This window comes from Colossoma macropomum, unplaced genomic scaffold (genome assembly GCF_904425465.1).
Source record: "Colossoma macropomum unplaced genomic scaffold, Colossoma_macropomum, whole genome shotgun sequence".
NCBI lineage: Eukaryota > Metazoa > Chordata > Actinopteri > Characiformes > Serrasalmidae > Colossoma > Colossoma macropomum.
This window is the reverse complement of record NW_023494787.1, coordinates 19,205,176-19,231,519: the sequence shown is the minus strand read 5'-3', so window position 1 is coordinate 19,231,519 and position 26,344 is coordinate 19,205,176. Positions and strand designations below refer to the sequence as shown.

The window sequence follows — 26,344 nt, the reverse complement described above, 5'->3', positions numbered from 1 at the left end:
GAGTCACCTTTGATGGACTTTGGTCAATAGATGGCGCCACAACATGGAAATAGTTGTATCACAACAACTGATACTGAGTCAGAATGATATCTGTCAGAATGTGGATCTTAATCAATATGGGGCAATTATGCATGATTAATGATGAACTCTCAGACTGATCTTCAAACTAGACCTGCGTTAATCACACAGTGCATTTTTCTGTCTGTCTATAAAGCTAGACGTTTTTTTACGGAAGTAGATGCGAGTTAGTTTGCTGATGCAATCAGTGTTGGTCAATTCAGTGCAGCTAAAAGGGCTAAAACCACATATAAAATAATATGCAAATGTTTATAGCTTCTTAATTGTCATTAAGCTTCAACTTATTTTTCTTTTTCTTTTTCCTTCTTCTTCTTCTTCTTCTTCTTCTTCTTCTTCATCATCTTCTTTACCAGAAGAACAGTTGCCACTTCATTTATATTGTAATTCCCTTTCACTTATTTTCTTGCATTTTCTTTATTTTGTGACCTTTGGTTCTATTGTGTAATATTCCATCACATATTCACTGTTAACTCTCAGTCCATGACTGGTATGTACAGCTTCTCTGCCATGCAAACATGTCACTGTTTGTTTCTGTCCACCTGTTACAATCCACTTCACCCAAGCATCTTTTCACCTTCATAGAATTAGAAAAATCATAGAGGACACAGCTATCAGAGCCATCTTCTTCACAAAAGAACACATTCCAATACACACAACCACTAGATGGGAGTAAGGCTATGCAAGAAATATTTAGATTAATTTAGTTTAGCTCTCAATTGTGGATGCATGGTTACAGCAAACCATTTTAAAAGTACTTGGCCTTAATATGGTCTTAATCCCTGGAGGAGAGGGTTGAAATCTTCTTAGCTAGAGTGAAAACTGGGGTAGTAGGACTAAAAGACTAAAATCACAGTTACAAATAGCCTGTTGTTGGTTCCTTATCTGCGACCCTCTGAGAAATTCCCTCTGTGTTTTAAATAGAGGTGAAAAGGCATCATGAGGACACATCACCACAAAGACAAAGTCCTGCTCTGCTGAGTTTATATTGCTGTTTGCTGAACTATGTTACAGTGATGTCACCACAATCTAAACATTCTGTATCTTGTCATACGTTATCAGAGTGAAGTTTATGATCACAGTTATTTATGAACCATGATAAAAACGATTCAATTAAGAGCTGATATCAGTGACCTTGTTGGAGGTGATATGGCTTCAGGCCAAGTGTCTAGTAAACAGCAATGATTGATTCCAGAAATTCAGTAAGAAAACTAACTCCATATCCAGGATCAGTGACGAAAAATGTGTGTGTGTGTGTGTATGTGTGTGTGTGTGTGTGTGTGTTTGGGTGGGAATGTGGGTGTGAACCATATTATTTGAACTAGTTATGATAGTGTCTAATCTAAGTGTGCTTGACCTTGTTTCATCACAGTTTGATATATGTATGAAGGTATGGATTTCTGGCCATGCGTGCTGACAAAAATAACAACAGAGCCACATGCATGGCTGTGTATGGTGACGACCCCTCTTTACCTACTTACAAGAGTCAGAACGGAAAGTTCATGACGAAGGCAGTGAGCTGCTGGGAATCTGTGTGGCATGTCTGATTGCTGGAGAGTTAAAATAGACAGGAAGCTGTCCATCGGCACTGACTTAGACCCACAGGCCCAGATACCCACACTGTACAGCCATGTGTCATATTACAGTGATAAACATTAATGATGTAATCATGTGATACCTTTCTTATTTACTGTACATTCATATATGATACATTGCATTGCATATCATCTATTGTTTTATTATTATTATTACTATTATTATTATTACTATTATTATTATTATTAATATCAATTGAACTTCACTGCATTACACTACATAGACTTAAAAATAGTGGTGCCAAAAATGGTATTTTGTTGTTTGCTTTTTTTTATCATCCCCTACAAAATGATTGAGAAGTCTACTAAGGGGAAAAGTGTGTACATAGATTTGTATTTATAAACATTTATAATTTTCTTAATTTTCTCTTTTCTCTTTACATTATACTTTATGTGTTCTTAGTTTTTTCAAAAATCAATAACTTATCATGAAGAATGTATGACAAACTTGTAAGGTAATCAGATCTGCATTTTGTCTTTTATGAACATGAAAAATACATGTCTAAAATGTAAAGAATCTCTACATAATGTAAAGGTTCTAGACTATCCTAGACTATCCATACAATCCTATGTGGCCCGAAAAAGTATTTTCATTTTCTATTATTATTAGCCCGTTTCACAATGTGCTGCACTACAGTCCCCAGCATGCAATGTAATGTGCTCCAACACTCCTACCCCAACAACAGTCTATGGAACAGCAGTTACCTCAATTCTACATAATTCTGCACAATTCCACATCAGTCATATCACCAAACACACTAACTGCATTTCAGCTGCAGTTCAACTTGTATAAACACTTACTCAGCAGCTCAGAAACTGAGCCCAAGTATTAATGAACTTCTAGCAAAAAAAGGATGCCAGGTGTCTAGTTCAAGCAGATAGGTAGGTTTAAAAGACCAAGCACCTGGGGACATTTAAATTTTGAATATTTCAAATGTCCATGTAATTTACCAAGCTCTACTAAATGTGTTTGCATTTTACTGTTAAAGTTTTTGCATATTTTGACCAGTGGCCATTTCGGGTTACAGCACAACATAATTAAAAATGAAATAAAAACATTGTTTTTTCTCTGGCCCACAAATTTGATGAGATTTTTTAATATGGCCCTTTTACTGGTTGAGTTTGACACTCCTGTTCCAGATCAGTTAAAGGCTTTGATTAGAACTGTACGTCCAAGGTAAGAACCATTTAGAAATCTTTACTTTCAGAAGTGAAACCTACACAGCTCTATATTATAACATAACTCATATCCAATGTCAAGGTTCCTCACCACAAGCAGGGCTGTTTCTCAATGCTGTAGGCCCTATGCAACTTCTACTTGAGGGCCCTGACTTGTGTTATTTCACACGAAAGAATGGAATTATCACAGAAGTCCAACTGTAATCTGTACCTCAATCTGCACAATCTGTACAAACTGTAAATCTGTGTAATCTGTATCTTACATCCTTTGAGTTGTAAGATACAAAAAGAGAGCACAGTTTGGCTTCACCTGCCATCCTTCAAGATGCATGAAAGACAAGCATCAAGACTCCTTTCTGTCCTGGCTCCTGGTGGAGCAACTTCCACTGGCTGCCTGAACATATTCAAATGATGTCTGAAGACTTTTTTGTGAAGCATTTAAATGGACACTAATCTAACTTCTACTTATTGAAATGTCTTGTATTGCACATATGCTTTGTTTTAATTATTATGTATTATGTAGAAGTAGAAGTTTATTTATGTAGCACTTTTTACAACAGCCATTGTCACAAAGCAGCTTTACAGAAAGTCTGGGTCTAAACCCCAGAGAGCAAGCCAAGGGTGGCAAGTGGCAAGGAAAAAGTCTGTAAGAGCAAGAGGAAGAAACCAAGACTCAAAAAGGAAACCCATCCTCCTCTGATCCACACCAGAAAGCAAAACAATTAGTGACTTTAATAATTTAACTTAATAATCCGATTATTAAAACAACAAGATGAATTTAAATACAGGACAAGATTTTACAACTAATACACAATTAATTAATATCTGTCTTTCTAGGAGTCTGCGCTGGCCTTCGTTACTGGCGGTGTCTTAGCTAAAGGGACTCTAGCTTGGACTCTAACCTGTTTGTAGGGTACTAGCTAGGATACATTCTTTGAGTTGACAACAAAGCACTTTTGTAAGTCGCTCTAGAAAGGAGCATCTACTTAATCTAAAATGTAGCTAGCTTACAAAAGGATCCTGCTAAAGAAAAAGAAAAAAATAAAACAGCACAGACTAGCATGCATTCTATGACCAGCATACCAGCATCCAAAACACAACAGGTGTTGGTTTTGCTGGTGATCAGCCAGGCTAGTCTAGGCTGTTTTTTCTAGGGGGACGTAGCATAGAGTCTACTGTTTTTATGTAAAGATGCTGTTAATAACAAAACTGAATGTTAAATAAATGGCAATACCAAATGTCTCAGTAACACTTTTGAAAATAGGACATGATTAACTTGTTACCAAGTAAAATAAATAAATAAATAAAAATAAATAAATAAATAAATAAATACACTGTTCAACTAAACAAAAAACCTTTTCGTTATTCTATTACAACATATTCATGGTGCCCCCTAGTGGCTCCTGGGTCAAAAGCAAATGCTTACACTGCACAGAGGAAGCAATGTCTGCTGTAAAAAGTCATATACAAATAATGACTGAACTTAACTGAATCACTGAGGGTAAATCAAACTAAAACAGAGAGACTCAATAGTGTGTGCAGGTGAAGTGTAGACATTAGTGCGCATACAGCAGAAGAGGTAGTGCAAAAAAGTGCGTGCCAAGTAAATATGAAGTAGACACTATAAAAGATTCCATGATGATTTATTGATAACATCCTGAAAGAAACTTCAGATGACTTTGCGTGCCTCTTGGGCCTTATCTGCACTGATCAATTTTTCGTATTATATATCTCTTTAATCAGAAGCTCCTCTGCAGCCATATCGACTGGCATCATCGTAGGAGTACGTAAGCAAACGCAGGTACTCATGTTGGCAAAGATGGTGCAGTTGACATGGAACAACAGGATCCAGAATATCAAAGGGCACATGGGTGGAGCTCGACAACACGGTACGTGTCATAGGCCAACAAGTGCTAAACACATTTTAAACAAACTCTGTCACGTAGAGTACAACAAGAGCTTTGGTGCAAAAGGGCACAAAAGCTACTGCAATGTTCTGTTCATAAACTCCATCTGAATCATGTGAATTTTATAATGTTACATACACCCGCCCATAATCATGATCTGGTGAATGTTTAACATTCTTTCAGGCTTTCCTGCTGAGGCCTTCATGTATTCTGAAGTAAATAAGGGCTTTTCTGGAAAATTAAAAAAAGTAGTGCACGCTGTAATTTCCTAAAAGTGTTCTTCACTTTAAAAATGAACAAATCATTTAACCAGGAGAGACCAAACTTTTGCATACGACTGTATGCATGGCCATGGCTTAAATGAAACACATTTGCCAAGAGAATCTGATGTGCCATTTTCTACAGCTTGCACATCAGGTCTCCCCACCCTATAGGTATGAACGTATTGGTATTATGTGAACTAGTACATACACATAGCCAAATGTACAGCGTGCTGCAGATCCCACATGTGTTTGTGAACATATAGAAGATGTAGCCTCTGAAAAAGCACAGCATTTAGATAAAGTAGTTGACTAATTTGGAATTTTAACTGATAGGAATGCATGATCAGAATATCTGTGTGGAATCGAGTCCAAGGCCTTAGAGTCGACTCTTGTTTACCAGATATCTGGAATCAGATAATTAATTCTTTTTTGGAAACAGCTTCAAGTCAGCTCACTCCCACATTAGAGTTTAGTGTAAATAAACCAGTAAATATTGCGTAAATAAATTTCCCCAAAAAAAAATAAAATTCATTGTTCAGTAAGTATAGGCCAGGGTCCGGCAACATGTGGCTCTGGAACCACATGTAGCTGTTCTCCTGTCCTGTTGCAGCTCCACAGCAAAATTAGATTTGTAGGTAAAAGTAATCCTCATTTGCAGTAAAATAGAGCTCTGCTGATCGTTCTAACACAGTTTTAACAATAAATGATATGAAACGCTGGAGTTAATGTATAACTGCAAATTCACCAGCCTTTAACCCTGAAGATTGGTGTGCAGACTGCTGGTCACCATAGCAACGCAGACAAGAATCTCACCTAGCTAGTAGCTAATGAAAAGGCAAAGAGAAAGGTTTAAGACGATCATCGATAATTTGGAGACAAATGGACTTATTTGCCTTTATAAGCACTCCAATGGTTTCCTGACACATTTAATCTGCAACGAGAAACTGTCAAACACTAAAAAGTTGCAAAGCTGAGGTCAGCTTCTCATTTGCCAGCCTGTTGTTCGATTTTCCTGTTCCACCTTAAATGGTGCAGCAGTTGCATTCTAAGGTGGAATGGGAAAATTCAACACGAATCGGGTGAATGAGAAGCTGCCTCGTAACAAACTGAACATTGAGAGACATTCTACAAGAAACTATTCTACTTTTAAGGAAAAGTTTCCTGCCGGAGATGTGAGAAAAGCGGCTTTAGCTGAGCTAAAGCTTAAAGCAAAATAAGTTTGTGTTTTCATTTATATTATATTTTTCAGCCTATACTAGGACATTAGTCAGCACATATTAAGATATATTTTCAGCCAAGATGGTAAAACCTTTATTCAATAAAATGGACATAAAATGTTGTGGCTTCCAATGTGGTTTGATTTTTGTTGAAAAGACGAAAATGGCTCTTCTTAACATTTGGGTTGCCGACCCCTGGTATAAGCTCATACCCACAACAAGCTACAAACTATAAACTGTATTATATCTGCAATTCTGGGATCTTGTTATGCTTAATGCACTTATTTGGATTCAGTACCCAGGAACAGCACGATCAAAAAGGCCATAAGAAAGGTGCTAAGAGCATCACAGCCTTTGGTAGAGAATAAAGTTCCAGGCTCTACATGGCCAGAGATCATCCAGTGAGCATCATGAAAGTTAACTGCATGGTGTGAGACACATCACACCACTACTCCAAACAGGTGACAGCACAGGCGGCCTGCAGTCACAGTGACCGTTGTGTGGGATGGGCTGAACCAACTTGGCAGAGCTGCTGTCCGTTTGACCTGCAGCCACATAGACAGAGTGTTTGCACTTTGAGCCCATCAGCCGAGCGTCTTGTATGTGTGGATGTTTTCACATTCTATCTGACTTCCCAGTTTTGCAGTGTGTATGGTTTATATACGAATGTGGTTTTGAACAGAATATTAAAGTTATTAATGTTGATGAATTAATATCTCTCTCTTTTGCTCTGCCTCTGTTCTCTCCACAGTGTCTTCAGTCATAAAAAATAGAGATAGAGTAGGGTCCAAGAGACCACATTGAAAATCTCAGACTTTCTTAATTTAAACTGGGAAATAAACACCAAAGAAATGTCTGATAAGTAAAGAATAAATATTCAACTATTCCCTATTTCTAAGACACCTTTCAAAATAAATGTAAGCAAATTTGAGATTTGTCCATGTCCTATTTGCACAAAATAGTCAGGTTGTTGTTTTTGAGTTTTATCTCTTCCACTGAAGCACATGTTCATGACTCTGAGGTGGATCTGATCTGTTCATCAGAGGCTTTTGTCCAAACTTGTGGAGTCCATACCAGCTTAAGTGCACGCTGTCACTAACGTATAAGAAGGACATACCAAATGTAAAGAAATTCAGTGATTCTACTTTCCATTTAAATTTTTATGTTAATAATATCATTTGTCATAGAAAAATGTTGTATTAAATAAAAAGGAATGCAAAATAGAAGCATTTTTACTAGTGGTTTCAAACGTTTGGACCCTACTGTATATTGAATAGAGAAAATAAACAACATGTATTATACTAAAATCTACAATATAATATAGTTAAATCTAAACATATCTGTTTATTTGTTTTCAGGATTTCCAGGCAGCTGCAGTGTTTTGGTGTCTCGTGTGTTTGTTTTGCTTGTGTGGTGGACATAGTTCAGCTTAATGTTGACTAGACTGAGCCCTTACATAATAGTGGCGTAATTCCACAAAAATACATTGTACTTAAACACCCATTGCACATTTTTATGTTACATGTACAACTTGTCCAACAAAACAGTTCAGTTTTAGATGTTGGTTGCATGCTTCTTACGATCCAAGTAATCCCAGCAAATTTAGACTAATCAGTGCATAAAACCTTACTCCACATCTCACATGTTCAGTTTTGGTGTTCTAGTGCAAATTTTCTGCTTTTCTCAGTAAGAGCTTCCTGACAGTAACACATCCTTTCAGACCCATAGTGTTCAGTTGTACTCACACAGTGGAAGGATAGACAGAAACTTGTGAAGATTTTTTCAGATCTGAAGCAAGAGATGAAAGCTTTAAGTACTGTTTATCAGATGGTGACAGTTTTATTGGTCTACCAGGTCTTGCATGGTTTTTAAGAGTCCCATTTTCTTTATATATATATATATATATATATATATGTATGTATATTATGAAGGCCCTTAAAGGCCTCAACCCTCACTGTGAAAGAGTGCGATTGTTTTTCAGGTTACCGCTGTGGGACATCACACACACACAGAGCCTTGCTCGTGAGTTTCCATCACACCTGTGGCTGTGTTTAACCCTGGCCTCTGCCCTCCTGACGCAGGAACGCTCCTCCAGTTATATGCCACACCCCTTCTGTGTGTTGGGCAACAAACTCATGTGAGCTGAAGCAAAAAAAAGCTAACTGCACAATGAAAAAAGACCCTAATATCAAATTACACATAGCAGCACAGTAATTGTTCCGAGGCCTTTCTAAATAATCAGGGGAGGGAACAACAGTCTTTTTCAGTTTTTTTATTTAATGTACACTATATATGCACACACACAGCAGTGTAAACTTCACTGTAAGGCAATGTTTGCTTTTTCATTACTAGGTAAATAAATTTGTGAAAAGCATCAATAGACCCTCTGTACATTGATGTTATAATGGAAGAACTAGGAAAGGCCTTAAACGACAAAGCTTTGATCAAGATTAGACCTCTTGCATATTCTGTGTACACATGCTAAAGATACATTTTCACAACAAAGAAATGAAAGGGCACAAAAATGCAGTAACATTTCTGGGTCAGTATCTATTTAAGGTGGTCATAGATCTAGAGTGCAATGAGCAAATATAAGGAGAGTAAACTTGTTTTGAAATCAACATTGTTTAATCCAGACAGAAAGATAAAGGTTAGGGGAACACTGCACGTCCTCTCAATACACATGGGCACACATAGTTCATAATAGGTCATGTTACCTTTTTAGTTACTACAGGACAATGACCGCTGAGCATATTTAACCCATCATGTCATGACAACTACACAACTAAGTAAACAACTAAATTCAGTATGATGGGGAAAATGTCATAGAATTGATTCTTATTGGTCTAAATTGGATTTTACATGTAGATATACCTTGGATGAACATCAATCAGATCATATTTGAAATTCTGATTATGTCAGTTTTTGATTATCTAATTTTAATTTATTCACAATCAAATTTGGATTTTCTTATGTTTTGTTAAAGAGGGATTCAAAGTTTCTACATAATTAATGTGTAAAGATGTTGAATTAAGTGATTAAATCTCATCTTTAAGTCAGTTTTTTTTTATCACTTTGAGAACTTTGTGCTAGGCAAGGTGGAAGAACATATAGGCCAAAGAAAATTTTAAGGTTTTGGACATTAATGGGTTAACCACAGTTATTAATCAACTAATAATCTTCAGCTCCCTGCTGGCTTCAAATCGTGCATGAAATATTGTTATTTCAGAGTTTCATACTGTAACCCTGTTACTTCATCAGGCCTACTGTTACTTCACTGGAGCAGTGCACTCATGTGGTCACTTTAGATCCTGTTTCAAATGCAACTGCAATTTACTGACCCAATTCATAAGGCAACTACAGAGTCATTTAAAGCAGAATCAGTGACATTTGTTAAGAAACACTACCTCATTTAATGCCTGCTAATAATTAGTCAATCTAAACTAGTAAAGACGTCCCCCATAGTAGGAACACTATCAGGCAATATGTCTGAACATTACCTTATCAGCATTTACAGACACTATTGCAGGGAATGCTTATCTTATCGACTGTTGACACATTTCGATCAGTTTGGTCTGTGTGAACTTGACTCTGTAAACACTGAAATGTGGAGCCTCTTTTTTTCTAAAAATGTTTTTTAAACGCCCCTTTTGCAGGTTATTTCTGCTCGTGAGTAAACAGTGTGGCCTCCACATGGACTCCAAGTCCTTGCCTAATACACAGACGACTATTCAAAGCTTTCTCAGGGCTATATGTACATATCTAAAAGTGGAGTACATACAGGCATAGCTGTGGGTCAGAAAACTGAGATTTCTGTAAGTTGTCTGTATCTGCAGCCATAAAACTTGAGAATCAGTACAGGTGATGAATCTACTGCTATTGCTATGATACAAATGGTCTACAGTGAACATGAATGGCAAATACTGTCAGCAGAGAGAAAACTAAGCATTCACACTGCAAATAAGTACCAAAGTTTTTTCAAAGTATTTCCAGACTTTTTCCAATGGTGATGTGGCTTCTCATTTCAAATCACTTCTACTGATATTCAAACTTCAGACAAGTGATCTTAAAGTTAAGATGGTCACTAAAATATTTTTAACAGCTGTCTTAACATTAGTCTTAAAAAATATGAGAAGGGATATAACATGAATTTATTAATAGTCACCTTCATAAAAAAAGTTCCTGTCTTTTTGGGGTATTCCCATGGCCTTCAGTTTTACTGTAGATAACCGAAGGCAATTGGAGGATGACATTCTTTTGTTGAAAGCCACCTTCAAAACAGTTCTTGTATTTTTGGGGTATTCCCATTGCCTTCAGTTTTACTGTATTTACATTATAAATGGACAATAGACATGGGTTATATTCATGTATTTTTTTCAGGTGTGCATTTGGTCACCTTGGGTGTGTATTGAATAATTTGTGTAACACCATAATTGCAAGGAAAATATAAGCTGGCAGGACGGCATCATAATGTGTGGAACTGTCCACACGTCTTGAAAGGAAATAAAGGAAATGGGGTATTCCCATTGCCTTCAGTTTCACTGTAGATAACTGATGCAGTGCTACAACTAACCCAATTTTTAAAGGGAAATTCCACCATTTTCTAAAAGGTTCTTCATAATTAAATGGCAAAGATGTAAACAAACACAGTCAGAGTGGTTTCATGTGACATGTGCCATTCTAGAGAAATATACTGAGTCAGAATTGTTCACAGTGGTGGTGATAGGGACCAGACGTCTGAAGAGTTTAATGACTCTAAAAGCTCCTTCAAGTTTACTGCCTGATTCATTAGACATTGTTTTACAACAGTTTTGAGGCTTTTCGCCCCATTTTGTTTATTTATGCAGGGTGTGTAGAGAGTAACACAGGCAAAATGCCTTTTTTTCTTTATGATTTATCATTATTTTACAATTATCAAACTTAGGAGACGCATGTGGGTTGGTGATTTTGGATGGAAAATAAAATGGCTATATTATCACTGCCATTGTAAAAGAAACTTGAGTTGAGAGTTTCTCTAAAATGTCCCATCAGACCACTCAGAATGACTTCATGCTTACATCTTGATGACTGAATATTGTAAAAATCGGTGGAATTCCTATTTAACCAGACCAAAAGCAAATATTTTGACTCTTTTACTTTTACTATTGTTTTCAAAGAAAACATGAAATTTGAATGGGAACCAGGAAAATGTCCCCACAACATCAACACGCTCTTGTTTTCCATCATCTTGGAGACACTGACATTTGGTATCCACAAATACCTGAATAACACACAAACACTCATACATACACCCCCACACACACGACACGCAGGCACACCCTCCTGTCTGACCACGTTCTGTTGTATCATCACTGCGCATGCCCGAGGCCCGTATTAGAGAATCTCTGGCTATATTAAGTTTTCCATGAATAAAAATACTAGAAAGACGATATTTGTTGGATGAATTTGTAATTATCTCTCCGTAATGCCCTCTGCTTAGTGTTTTGTTTGTATATGTACGTATCAGATGTGTTATCTGTATGAATGTGTATCTCGAAAAAAAGGCTCCACTGAATGAACTGAAAAGGGGGCGGAGCCTCCGTTTCAGTTACTACAGCCGGCACGGCGACGGTTACTCACTCAGAGAGAGAGAGACAGAGCAGAGTCTGATTGCAGCGGTTTTTATCAACTTTAACGTTACTTCACAAGGGAAGTCTTCATTAAAGAAGAATATCAACGACATGGCAAGAGGAGAAGGAGGTGAACAGTCTTCCAATGCGAGTCTCTTGCACAAAAGCCCTTCGAATGGAGTTAAACCGGTCGCTAAGGTGAGATATGGATAGTAACTAATAAGGAATATTCGGTAACGTTAGGTTAGCCTAACGTTACGGGAACTTGGCTAACCTAGCTATGTTAGACGTCTCTTAATACGGTGTTCTCGCCTTTTCCTTGAATCCAAGCTTGATTTATGTTATTTTGTATTTTTTATGGCGCGATGGGGTGGGCGTGGACACCGCCGGTGCATTTTTCTTCCTTTTTTCATTTTATTATTATTATTATCATTTTTTATCATTTTTAACAGAAGAACGGTGTTAATCTAGTTAACTTAGCCACTAAGTTCACGTTAGCCTACATTTCAGCAGCTTTTTTCCCCAACTTCTAAACTAACATTAGCAAGCTAACTAGCTAGTTAGTTCTCATTTGAATTTGTAACCAAACGTTAGTGTCACCGCGTTTTCATCTCTGCTGTGAATGAACAGAATTATTGGTTCCTCGGATTTGTCATTAATACGCCGTAGACCTCATTTAAAACTGTGATTATCTGGCTAAGGTAACATTTTAATTTGAAATGAGTGAGCGATACCCTAAACTGCTGCCCGTATTTATATAGCTGAAGTCACCGCTATATGCTAAGTTACAGCGAGCGGTCACCGCTTTCTTATAGGCTACGTGTCATTTGGCGACTTCAGTGAGCGCCTTCAGTGGGTCGTGCACTCCAAACACTTGTTGAGATGTTCGTCCTGTATTAGATGTGCATAGGATCAGATCTGAGAGGACTGATGAATTAATTGCTATTTGTTGGCTCTGAAGAGAAGGCTATTATGAGATTTTTTCTAGTTGTGTGCTTGAAGGTTATGTTAAGCAGATGTATGAACTCATGCTGTTTCAGCCAAATATTGTGTATTAAGGAACTCCTGTTAAAGTTCCGTTAAGGGCTCCTGAGACAGTTCTTCAGTTTTACTGGTCAAACGAAAGTGTGACTATGAGTAACCCAGACAAAACACATAGTCTAATATACTTTAACATCTTATGTTAAGATAATAATTTAATGGATAATAGATATGGGTTAGCTCTAAGTGTTTTTTTCAGGTGTGGATTTGGTTACCTTGGGTGCGTTTGACATAATTTGTGTAATGCCGTGATATCAAGGAAAATATAAGCTGGCAGGATGGCATCATAATGTGTGGAAGTACGGCCACGCGTCTCGAAAGGAAATGACTCAGTTTAGTGGACTCTTACTGATGGAGCCGCGTTGTCTGTTGTCTGTCCCAGATTTTACGTGGAAGTGAGAAATTTCATGAAAGTATAAAATCCAAACTTAGGTTGTCATGTGTTGTTTGTTGTTAAACCTCAATCTAGATGCTGTATCTCTGTAAAACAGTCAGTATCTCTATACTGGATTTTTTGCTTTTAGAAAGAAGGAAAGACCTGAAAAAACAACAATAATAATATAAACCTAATCTTTATTAAAACACATTATTATTAACTCCAGAATAGTCTCTTACTTCCTAAAATCTGTTCCAAAGTGTTGTGTTAATGTATTTCACCACTGCAATTAGGTTGTACTTCAGAACTGAACTTGACTGACCTGTTTCAGTGGGCGTGTGTGGTCAATAAACTGGCTGGCTTTTCTCATGTACCTGTATAGTTTAAAGTCAGCACAGATCAGGTATTGGAACACCATTAAGCTTGTGCAGTTGCCTGCTGAGCGAACCTGCCAGGAGTTGATACTAATCGAATAGCATAATGAATTGGCTGTTATTATGAAATGATCCCAAATATTAGTAGCTGTGTGAGTGAGAGACAGAGAGAAATTAGACCATGTTGTGGATTAGGAGCAAACTGGACAAAGCTGCATACCATTGCTACAGTTCAAACAGCATCCAGCTTGCACATGGGAAACCTAAGTCTCAGTACAGCTTAACGTCTGGTAAGATCTGGGCGTAGCAGCCTATACCACACGTATATTAAAAAAAAGAGTCTCTGCTGTCATTAACTTCCAGAGTGGCCCCAATAATAAACACAGTTCAGCTGAGATTTCTTCAAAATCTTATTTATTATTTATGTTATACATCATTAAAATATTGACTTGAAGTTTGATGTTCCTTTTTTTCAGCCTGAGAAGAGAGGTCACCTGTCAGTGTGCAGTAAGCTGTGTTATGCTGTAGGAGGAGCGCCCTATCAGATCACAGGATGTGCCCTTGGCTTCTTCCTCCAGATCTATCTTCTGGATGTTGCTCTGGTGAGTTGAATTCAATCAAATTTGATGCAGAGTGTACTAACTAAAGTCAATATTTAATCAAATGTCATAAGCAAGCTCCACCTGGACAAATGCCAAGAATAAACTTGCCACCATTTATGCACTGTTGTATTATCTTATGTATAAGTCAGCACTAGTTTGCTAAAACTGCCCACATGTTAAGCTTTGTGCAAAGCAAGTTTGAGTACATTTCCCTAGCTTTTACTGGAGAGGGTGTTTGTAACTAAGGGCATTAATATCTTGCCATAGGAGTTTGGATTATGCACTTCGGAGGCCAGGGAGTTTGCCCAAGCCCCCCTGCCTCCCCAGTCACAGGACAAAGCAACAGGCACTTCACAGCCACAATGGAAGCATTGTGCTGGAAAATAAATAGGTGGAAAAAATTCTTCTATGCCATTAACTTGTAGGGAGCTACTGTAGAATTAACAGGCCTATTGGCCAGATTAAAGAGAGTGAATACCAGCAGTTCACAGGGCACTTTTAATGGCTTTTGATGTTTGTCATGTTACTAAGGACAAGCAGACATGGCATCCAGGACCTCCTGCAGTTTGAGTTGTGATTCTCTATTCAGGCCTTTGAGTACCCACTAATTATGCTACAGTAACTGTCAGATGGGACAATTGTAGTCGGTCCAGTCCTTTTGCTCTTTGTGCAGCCAGAGTGCTTCCTAGTGGGAGAGTAAATACAATGCTAGCAGAGCTGCCTATTGCGTCCCTGAACATGTGCTCTATGATCTCATGACTCAAGGTCATCCTGGTGCTTTGAGTCCCTTTTGACTTTTGGGAGAGGTGACTGTACTTCATTTGCTTTCCAAACATGGACAGCTGTGCCAAAACTGTCTTGCAGTCAAACAGTTTGCCATGCGCTTCATGATGAATAGAAAGCAACTTGCTTTTGTGTCACACCCTATTATGAGAAAGAATGACTATGAAAGAATGTAACTAACAGTATAACTTCAAATCATTAGTTTGCTCATACATCTATTAAATCTGTTGCTTAGTGTATTCAGCCTGCTAAGTTTCTGAAGGTTACTTGCCTCATACCATAGAAAATCCAGTGCCAGACTATTACTTTGTATTGTGGCATTCCAGATTGTGATTCAGTGCAGATATTTGTATCTGAACTGAAGCATTGATCGTTCTCCTCTCTGCTCTTTAGGTGGATCCATTTTATGCCTCCATCATCCTGTTTGTGGGCCGAGCCTGGGATGCCATCACGGACCCCACAGTGGGCTTCCTAGTCAGCCGGAGCCCCTGGACCAGATTTGGAAAAATGATGCCCTGGTATGTGCCTTGCCACTCTTTATTGGATGCTTCTTGTCTTTTCTCTCAGCATGGCTCCATTGGATCTAAAAGTGCAGTTCATCTTGTATTGTATTCTCATTTTTTCAAGAAGGTTGAGCGCTTTCTTATTTAAATAGGTGTCTGAATGCGAATTCCCCAGTGTGAGGATACACCCTGAGTAACAGTGCACCCATGCAGAGGCTTCTATTTTCAATGTGATTAGTTTACCAAGTTTAGCCCACCCAGGAATAATTCTCTCCATGACGATATTTTAGTGGAAGAGGACAGTGGGGACACTGGTTGTACCCAGCTGGCTTTGCAATATCTCCCAAATGATTCTCTCTTACTGGAAGTTTGCTTTGTCCAATTGTTTCAGTGGTTTTGAAATGTTGTGGGTTTTTTTTGTTCAGATGCCAAGTGTGCTTGATGGCCTTTGCTGTAAAAGACACTTTGTTGAGGCAAAATTTGTTGCTTTGCTTCATGGGAGGGTGAGCTCTATGTTTGACTTTGAGTGCTGTGGTGGGGTAAGGAAACTGAGGACAGGTAGGGCTTGCTAGTTCAGCTAGAGTGTTATCATTTTTGTTTTGTGTTCACAGACTAGAACTCAGGTGCAAAATAGTGTTTTATAATATAACTGATAATTCAAACGCTTCCTGTACTGCTACTGTGAGTGGAAAGCAAGACTTGTTTTTTGATACATGTGAGATATTTAGTCAGTGCGTGTTTTACTTTTTCAGTGGCTGATAGATTGATTTTGGCTATTATGAGATGGATCCTCTTGAACCTGACGTTAGCTTAATTATGTAAAAGACTGGCTTAATTATATAAAATTACTTATTTTCTTCTTCTTCCTCTCCGACGTGGCTAATTGTTCCCTGCCGACTACTCTTCAGTCCTGTGCACATGGAAAAACATGTAGTGTCAAAGCCCCTAAAGCAAAGTGAATGTCTGGTTTAGAGAACCCTGGCATGATTCCCAAAAAGAATAAGGCGGGTTAGGATTGGACTCTTTCGGAGGTTGGATAAGGACAGGGGGGTTTGCTGATGCCGATTCTGCATGGTTGTCTGCTAGCAATTTTAAGGCGAGGTCACTGACCCTTGGAATACCCTTCCCCCTTTCCTTTTCTGGTGCTCAGACCCACAAGAAATGCCAGATCTGTCACTGGCAGAATCACACAAGATTTCCCTCCTGCCTCTTCTTTCTTGTGTTTAATGACGGTGTTTACCTTGACTGGTTGTACAACATTTCTACAGTGAGGTTTTGTGAACAAGCAGGACCCTGCCAAACATGCAGCCTAAATGGAAGGCGGAGGAACCTTGAGAGTAAATGGAAGTGCTGGGAAGCGGGGTGGGGGAAGGGAAAGGAATGTGACTCTATATTCTGAATGAACACTGTGTTGCATATGTAAATGAGAGTAAGCGTTGAGGAGAGAATAATTCCTCATATGCTGAGCAAATCAATCTATAGCGCTTCCAGCAGCATTTAGTGAAGCACATCCCTCCACAGGGTTTCATTAGAGGACTCATAAGGCATCCAGCAGGGTATTTGTGTCATCTCTGAGGAGGGGACAGGAATGATCATTACTGAAGGTTGATTTCCCTGAGCTCTTCATCTACAATTTATCAGGAGGTAAAAAGACAGTAAGATAAAAAGCACAAATCAGATTTTTTTTCATAGCCATGCTTCTGAGTTTAGAAAAGCTCTATCTGTGAGTGCTTGAATTGAATACCTTTTTGAAAGGGTTTCAGTTGAAACACATTGTGAGGTACTGTTTCCTCTGTTCACTTAAGAGAATACACTGAGTGAAAAAACAGCTTTGAATGATGGTGTATACATCAAGACTATTGTGTACATTTAGAATGAATGAAGATAGGAAATTATGTGAATTGATAGACAGAGTTTTTGCCTGTAGTTCAGGGAGGCGGACATATCATCTTGTGGTGTGTTTTGGGTTTGGGCGCTGTGACAGATATGCAAATCGGAAAGCCCTGAGTGGTCCAGCCTACAACACACCACCACGTCTGCTCCAATCAGAGGCCACAGCTGTGCTCTTTCTGAATTCCGTTTGCCTGAGGAATGCTTGGGGGGTCACTTTAGTTCAAGTTGAATCTGCACTCCTGCTGTGACTATGGAGAAAGAGACGTAAACTAATAAATATACTTACACACCTTCTTGGTTATGCTAATTAGTGCAAGTACTATTAAATGCTGGGGCTATTTAAAATTTTAATAAAACCATTCTGTAGCAAGACATTTATTTATGGTGTTCCTTGTCATGCTATCTATGATGGAATTTCCGAACAATAAGAGAAAAAGGATGTGTGGGTGCAGTCGTGGCGTGTATACGTGGCATTGCAACACCATAGCTGTGTAATGTGGGTCATTTGCACTCTAGTAAAAACGCTCAGAGCAGGTGACTTGAAGTCTGTGAAACGTCTATGCAGTATATCAGGGAAGCCTTTTATTTCACCTGTGTCCTTGAAGATGGTTTGGTTTTTGAATCCAGCGTATGCTTGTGAACAGGTTGTAAAAAGTCTGAGAAACGTGTCATTTTTCTCAAGCAAGGTCTTATCATATCTTTGTGAGGCCTACCCTCCATTTAGGAATAAGGAGTAAGGGCCTCTTTTTTAAAAAAAAAAAAAATATCAGGTACATATTAGGTAATGTTGCCTACCCAGTACCTTATACAAATGGTAGTTTCACAATGTGTTACAAAAGCCCTTGAATGATTTAAGTAATAGTCAAATAATTATTTTAACAAAAGCCTTCTGTTACTTTATATTTGATTGAGAACAATCCTCAGTTAATGTAGTTAATCTGTTTGTGCCTTTCTAATAAAAGAAATGGATGCTAGACAGAACTGCCAGCGGAGAGAATATTAGCCAAGCTTTGGCCAGTTATTATCTAGTCTCCCAAAGGAAATGAGTGGCAAATTCACATGTGATGGCTTGATTAAACTGTAGCCCAGTCATGCAAACCTGTTCAACAAACCAGTTAACTTGCCACTTTATCTCAGACATCTTAATTTATGACATTTCTGAATTGGGAAACGAGTACATTCCTCCCCTTTGCAACTGCATCATCCTGTCTGTATACACTGATGTCATGTGCATCAGGCCACAGGAAATTTGTAACAATTGCAGGATGTGATCTGCAACATTTTCCAATGCTGCCAACCAGGATTGCTGTTCATGATTCAGGATGACGTCACAGGCTGAGTCATTTTAAGGAGGAGTGTTCTGTAGTGGTGTGATGTGCTTGGGAGGAGAAAGAATGGCATGTTCTCATTTAAAAAAATTTCCCCCGAGGACATATTTACAAATACGCCGAGCACTACTAACTTAATTTACATGGTAGCAATGAAATGAATTAGACATTTGTTTTGGTTTTTTTTGGCACTTGATGGATTTCCCAGGTGTACAAGCTGAGTTATATTTGGCTGTTAAATCTCTTGAAGTCAGGACTAAACTTGCATTAGGCCTTCACTGCAAGTGATACCTTGACAAGTGAAATCACCTAAAATCTAGTAATACAAGGAATAAGAAAATTTAAACCAGATAAAATTACTTAAAACAAGTAAAAAGGTCTAGAAATATGTTGAATAACCTTGTACAATTTGATAATGAGAAATATTAGGTATATTAACTAGATTTAAGACAATTTCACTTATTAAGATATCTTTGTGTTAGAGGTCTTCGTTCATAGATTGTTGTTTAATGTATAGGACCAAAAGTCATTTTGTCTCCCATTCATTTTATTGCAGGATTGTTCTGTCCACTCCATTAGCAGTGGTGTGCTATTTTCTCATCTGGTACGTGCCTCCTATAGATCAGGGCAAAATCATCTGGTACCTCATCTTCTACTGTCTCTTCCAGACTCTGCAAACAGTAAGTATTATCTAGAATCGATCATGTGTCTGTATGTGTGATGGAAAATTCACTTTTGCTAATTTTGTTTCTTCGGTTTCCAAATACAGTGCTTCCATGTGCCTTACTCTGCCCTCACCATGTTCATCAGTTCAGAACAGAAGGAGAGGGATTCTGCCACTGCCTATCGTAAGTCCTGCTCAAGGCCTCATGTTCTCTAGTGATACATTAGTAGTTTGCTCCCTATGCATTCTCAGCATTGACCCTGCTCATTTAGGTATGACTGTGGAAGTTTTGGGAACGGTTATTGGCACTGGAATCCAGGGCCAGATTGTGGGGTTAGCAAATGCTCCCTGCATACCTGTTGGAAATGACCTCAACTCCTCAAGCCAGGATTTTGGACCTGAAGTCAACATCAGCCAGCCACACATTTCACTGGAGCACACAGTAAGTCATGGAGCCCACTACAGTGTTGTTCTTACATGACTCTTGATTTGAGAGATGACTGGATTTAAGATGTTTGTTGCCACTGTCATCACTTTCAAGATGTGTAATATATTGTGCTTTTCCCTTCATCCACCTTCAGAGACAGGCTTATATGATTGCATCGGGGGTTATTTGTGCAATCTACGTCCTGTGTGCGGTCACTCTCTTCTGTGGTGTGAAGGAACGCAAAGGTGAGGCAATCTCCATTCATATTTCTATAACAATAATGTATTGTCTTCATTGTCTGATATTGTCTGTCCCCTGAACTCCCAGAATTGCTTTCAGTATTATCAAACATGGATTCCATTAAGAATTGGTCACATCAATAGGTCTAAAATAGCAATCTATTTGTATTTCTGATTACTGATCCTATTTCGTGGAGTATGGGCTTTTCCACTGTTCTCAGATTACTCTGAGGCAGTAGCTGGCCATTAGTCAGTGGCCCCTGAAAAAGGCACTGGGTAAACGGAGAAGGGTACTTTCACACCAGTGAGATGCATCTGAAAAGGAGTCCACAAAAATACTGGGTCCTGCAGTTTCCCAGTTTCTTTTTGCATGCCTCAGAACGAAACTCTTCGACAGGCCAGTCTTTGTAGAGTGAGATGTGCCCAGGGGAGAGACAAGCACAGCACGGGGTCTGTGTACAGTGAAACCGCAGTGTCAACTGAACAGTTTGGACATTGTTAAAGGGGTCCTGTGAAACTCACACAGAAATGAGCACTTCATCAAATAATAATTATGGAAAAGTGTTTCTAAGTGTTTGCAGTTGTCTCATGACTGTTTTTTATTTGTGTATTTGGCTTGGCAACCACTCATTCTGCATGTGAGTCAAACAAGTCCTCTGCTCGCTGTAATGTATCTTGTCTTGGCAGACACCACCCGGGTCAGAACGGAGCCCATGTCCTTCTTCCAGGGCATCCGTTTGGTAATGGGCCATGGTCCGTATGCAAAATTGGTCATGGGCTTCCTCTTCACCTCTCTGGCTTTTATGGTGAGTGCTGCTCCATGCTGCGTTCTTCCTGCTTTGCTTAACAGTGTTTGATTTTGAGGGTTAAGCCATAGACCACCATGGTTTGCCTTAGCTATTTCTGACAGGTGTTTTATTTATTAGGATTTGCTTATACCTTTAGAATTTATCTCCATACAGCTCCTGGAAGGCAACTTTGCCCTGTTCTGTTGCTATACCCTGGGCTTCAGAGATGACTTCCAGAACATCCTACTGGTCATCATGGTAAGTTTTGTAATCTCATGGCACAATAGCTATGATGAGATGAAATTAAAATCTGCTAATACTTTGTGTCACATTACCAGTTTTGGTACTGGTTTTAAATCACGTTACAGTGTAATTCTACATATGTGTACATGTATATCTTTCTCTCTAATTGTTGCTCCCTTGATAACAAACTGGCCACACCTCAGACTGCAACTGACAGCAGTTCTCTGTGAGAACCAGACTGACAAATGAGTTATTTGAGGTATAAAGAAATGTACTATTATTTTAAACAAACACTGCTTCTCTAAAAAAACTATCTGTGTTCAATATGAACTCAAAACCACAAAGAGTCTACACTTCAGAAGAGAGCAACTTGTAAGGTCTGCAACCTGTTATTTGAATGCAGTGTAATGCACTAAAATGCAGTCTGTCATTTGAATTCAGTGAAATGAGAAGTTGCTCAGCCATTTAAATTCACAGTGACAGTGCTTTGCACAAACATGCAACATTTTAGATTGTGCAGAGAGATATTTCTCTCTGTGGTACTTTGCTGAAGGTGAATTTCTGCAAAACTGGGGCAACTGTGAGAAAGCACTCTCTCTGATCAGGCTGCATGCTTGCACTGCTGATGAGAATCTGAACCACAAAAAGAGCAAGAACATCATTCTAACTTTCAGTGAGTCAGCGGTGGTAATGCATCATGTTGCTCACATATGTGTGCTTTACAGTACAGCTTCAAATCAGTGGCCCTGCAAAAATAAAAAGTCACAGTTTCTTAGGCGTTAATTCATGAAACAAAAGTCAAAGTCACAGACTACCCCTAATGTATCCCTCTTTTCTTTCTCCAGTTTTCTGCCACCCTCACCATCCCATTCTGGCAGTGGTTTCTGACTCGATTTGGCAAGAAAACTGCTGTGTATTGTGGGACTACAGTAAGTGTTGGAGAGACTGTTTCAGTAGTAAGACTTACAGTAGTGTTTGAAAAAAGTATAGTGTTTTTATGTGTATTCATAATGCTACATCAAATGACTCAAAGCGCCATCTGGTGGTTGATGGTAATAATTACCGCTGGTTAATTTCCTGATGTTTGTTTGTGCAGTCAGTGATTCCTTTCCTGATCGGAGTGGTCCTGCTGAAAAGTAATCTCATTGTGACGTACATCATCTCCTTTGCTGCTGGAGTGAGCATTGCTGCAGCCTTCCTCTTGCCCTGGTGAGTCTCAAGCCAAACGGTAGCCATGGACACCGACTGATAAGTACAAGATAACCAAACTGCTTATGAGGAAGAGAAGTGTATATACGGATCTCCAAAATAGTATCTTTACAGGAGACGCCAAAAACGTTTAATGTAAATTAAAGATATTAAATTTCAAGTAATATTGGAACATTTGTACTATTTATGATGAAACACATGTACCTCCACTTCATTTTGTACTTAATTTGAGCACAGCAGCTCATATATGTATATACACATATATGATGTGTGTGATGCTGTAGAACTCATGCCATGCTGAGAAAACTATTTCCAAATGTATGTGCAGTACATTACATGTACGTTCGATGTACTACTTCAGGTCCATGCTTCCTGATGTGGTCGATGATTTCAAAGTGCACAATCCTGAGGCTCAGGGACACGAAGCCATTTTCTACTCCTTCTACGTTTTCTTCACAAAGTTTGCCTCTGGAGTCTCCTTGGGAATCTCAACCCTCAGCCTTGAGTAAGTCATCCCACCAACTCTCACGTCCTACATCCTTCCTTTTTGATTGTACTGTATGTAATCCTGTCTGACTGTAAGGTGGTTTAAGCCTTTGAAGTGAGATTTCACTGTCTGACTGAGCTTATGAGACTGCCTTTTGTTACACATTCACTCTGACAATCGATGACCTCCTAACTTTGATATATAATCCGATTACCCCCAATCAGTGAGGAGCCCCTCAGACCAATCTCCATATAGGACTCATTTTCACACGAAATTCATCGCTGCTTTGTGACGAGTCACAAGGTTGGCTTAAAGTGGACAAGTATGACCAACTAATGTTTCTGTTGTTTTCTCTTGACCTTTTTTTAAATAGTTTCGCTGGTTATGTGACGAGAGGCTGCTCACAACCAATAGAGGTGGACATCACATTGAAAGTTCTTGTCTCTGCGGCTCCCATTTTCCTCATCATTATAGGACTGATCATATTTATTACTTACCCTATCAATGAAGAGAGACGTCAGGGCAACCGCAAGCTGCTAAATGAGCAACAGTAAGGCTTTCTATAGACTTTATGCATGCTTTTGCCAAGTAACACATTTTTCTTAGAGCTACATCTTTGAAGACCACCAGAGTTTTAGAGTTTCCTGTCTTTAAAAGACCTGACCCCCACTAGATAATGAACCAATGAGTTGGATCAGCTAAAAAGAACACTAGACTGCAGATTGCACCTTGGCTTAGCCTATCTGTAGTTGTGTACATTTAATACCTTGCTGTTAAGCAAGAGGAATGCTTAAAGACACTTTCTTAATTCTGTTTATTTTTCATAAGCATTTCCACTGATTCTCTGCTCCTCTCTGGCTCCTTCTTTAGGGGGAATGAGCTGGACTCAGAAGCGGACTCAACAGAGACAGATGGAAGTGTGGTATAATTCCATAGGACTCTAAGGAGGACGTTCTGACACCTACTTTGGACGATTGAATAAGGGACCCTCAAAGGCAAGATGAATCACGCATGACAGCTTTAAGCCAGCCATGCTTACCGACTGTTGTCACCTGGCCTATTTACCTCTACTCCCCTTTACAACAACCTCAAGTACAGCATTTCAGAGATCCAGTTTACTGTGCCTTGTAGTGCTAAAAAGCCATGAAACCACTGGAAGGTCCCCAAAGACTCCGCTGTTGTGTTTCTCCCTCAGATGTGGACAAAACCTTGAAATGTGACGGGAGCATATGCCTGTTTTGGTTCATGTTGCCTACATTGGTGCTACTCCCTGGAGCAGGACTGAAACGTCCAGATCCTGCATTTAGCTTAATGTGAAAAGCACAAGACATTCACACTGCACTAACAGATTCTTCAGATGTCTGAGACTGAGGAGAAACTTGAATGCTGAAATTTGATGGCTCTTGTGGTGTTACTTTCAATCACATTGTACCCAACACATCCAGGGTACCTTTTTAACTGAAAGTATGAATCAAGTATATATTGTTCATAAATCCAGTAAGGTATTTTGTACTGTCTGTTGCCAAATACCGGCAGTGTACATTTCATTAACACTACACACTACCTGTTATAGTTTACAGATTAAGGCCATCAGCCTTCATTCTAATACACAAACCAGTGTGCTGCCTCAGACTGGGAAAAAAAATCATGCTGCACATTAAACACATGACAAGTTCAAGCAGCACCCAGTCTGTCTGAGGCAAAATACAAACTGCTGTCAGACAAGCGAGAAAGTGAAATACTTATACAGCTGAAGCAGAGCATCTTTACCATTTGAGTTACCAAGAAATCAGGCACCAATTTTGACAGTGCTTGGACCTGTGCAGTCAACCGCTTCCTGAAGGAAGTGAAAAGTTATTTAACTATTTAATGTTTTTATTTTAATATCATTATAGTCTAATTTTGCTGCTCTCTAATATATGTCAACTCTTTGGCCTATTTAAGGGAAAAGAACAGGAAAAGTAAGACTATATATAAAGAGTGTGAGTGTGTGTGCGTGTATGTATATAGTGGAGTTAACTGAATGATGGGTGTTTTTACATCTGAATTGTCTTGTGGTGTCAAGTGATTTTAACTGGTCAGTTCATTTTTGTGCAAGTATTGTCCTTTATGTACATAAAAATCAGTTGGCTCCCCAGAAGTGCTTATATATGGTAATAAGGGAAGCATTAGTGTTTTGTTTTAGTATTGATTTGAATTGATGCTTCACTTACCTGTACCTTTTGCATTCATTCATATGAAAGTTATTTTGTTAATTCTGATAAATTAACAAGTGTTCCTGCTGTGACATTAATCGCTACACTTGTGACTGGTTTTAAGGAGATTTTTCTCCATTTCATGTCCTAACTTGGATGTGGGATGTCTTGTAAATATACATTTGCATATGTTGTCATATGTCATACATATATTAATGTGTTCACATATGATGCACATCAGTCTCATAACTGTACTTTATGATTTATTGGAGATTATGTTTTGTATTTCTGCTGAATTTTTGTCAATCATAAGGTACTGGCTGTCTTGCTAATACATGGACATCCACTGAGCATTCTCCGCCCCGTTGCTGTGTAAGTGTTTTTGTGTACATATGTGTAAATAATGTATGTATAGTGCTGTGTAAATACTTTTTTGTGTTATTTACTGGGATGACCCAGACACGTTTATGTAATTATTTATGACAAACAATTAAAAGAAAAACGGAAGCAGAAATGATTAATAAATACTAATTGATACATTTTTGCATTGTGGTATTCTGTCTGTTACATGTGCCTGAATCACAGTAAGATTCTTCCTGATATTTCTTCCTAGCATATCATTAATTTGAGCCTTACTTTATGTCGTTTTACTCCATTGTGGCAACTTATTTATGTCATTTGTAGTTATATTTCATTCAGCTTTCACAGTCACGTCTTTGTTGCACTCAGGTCTAGAATAGTTTAAAAAAAAACACTTAAAACTCAATACATTTTGCAAGATTTATTCCACATTTAGGAAACTCTGACTCCCATATTGCTGGACCCAAATGAACTAAAGAGAAAGGATTAATTGTGTGCAACAACTATGAATCATTAAAAAAAACATCCTCTAGGTCAGAAAAAATGTAAATTGTCCCCAGGAGCTCTGTGTTTAAAACCTACCTATTTGCTTAAACTAGACAACTGGCATCCTTTCTCTGCGTCAAGTTGATTAAGACTTGGGCTCAGTTTCTGAGCTGCTGAGCTGATGTTAAGTGTTTATATTGGTTAAACTGCAGCTGTAATGCATTATGGTGATATGACTGGTGTGGAATTGCTCAGAATTGTGTAGAATTGAGGTGTAACCGCTGTCCTATAGACTTGTTGGGGTAGGAGAGTTGGAGCACATTACGGTGCAGTGCATGCTGGGGACTGTAGTGCAGCACATTGTGAAATGGGTTAATAGTAATAGAAAATTAAACTTTTGTGGGCCGGATAGGATTGTGTGTCGGGCCTGATCTGGCTCACAGGCCTTGTGTTTGACACATGGGCTCTAAGGGGACAAGTGCAATTAGACCATAGCAGCAA

General features: G+C 38.7%; 1 protein-coding gene across 1 annotated transcript; it reads left to right on the top strand.

Annotated features, from left to right (window-relative positions):
- The first annotated feature begins 11,866 nt into the window (after nucleotides 1-11,866).
- mfsd2ab (major facilitator superfamily domain containing 2ab) lies at nucleotides 11,867-25,537 on the top strand. The gene is made up of 14 exons (XM_036566357.1): nucleotides 11,867-12,043; nucleotides 14,113-14,238; nucleotides 15,415-15,539; nucleotides 19,302-19,425; nucleotides 19,515-19,593; nucleotides 19,682-19,851; nucleotides 19,991-20,081; nucleotides 20,763-20,881; nucleotides 21,038-21,121; nucleotides 21,952-22,035; nucleotides 22,203-22,315; nucleotides 22,677-22,820; nucleotides 23,176-23,352; nucleotides 23,673-25,537. The coding sequence occupies exons 1-14, from the start codon at nucleotides 11,957-11,959 to the stop codon at nucleotides 23,728-23,730; spliced, it is 1,581 nt and encodes a 526-aa protein (XP_036422250.1). The 5' UTR covers nucleotides 11,867-11,956; the 3' UTR covers nucleotides 23,731-25,537.
- The last annotated feature ends 807 nt before the right edge of the window (nucleotides 25,538-26,344 follow it).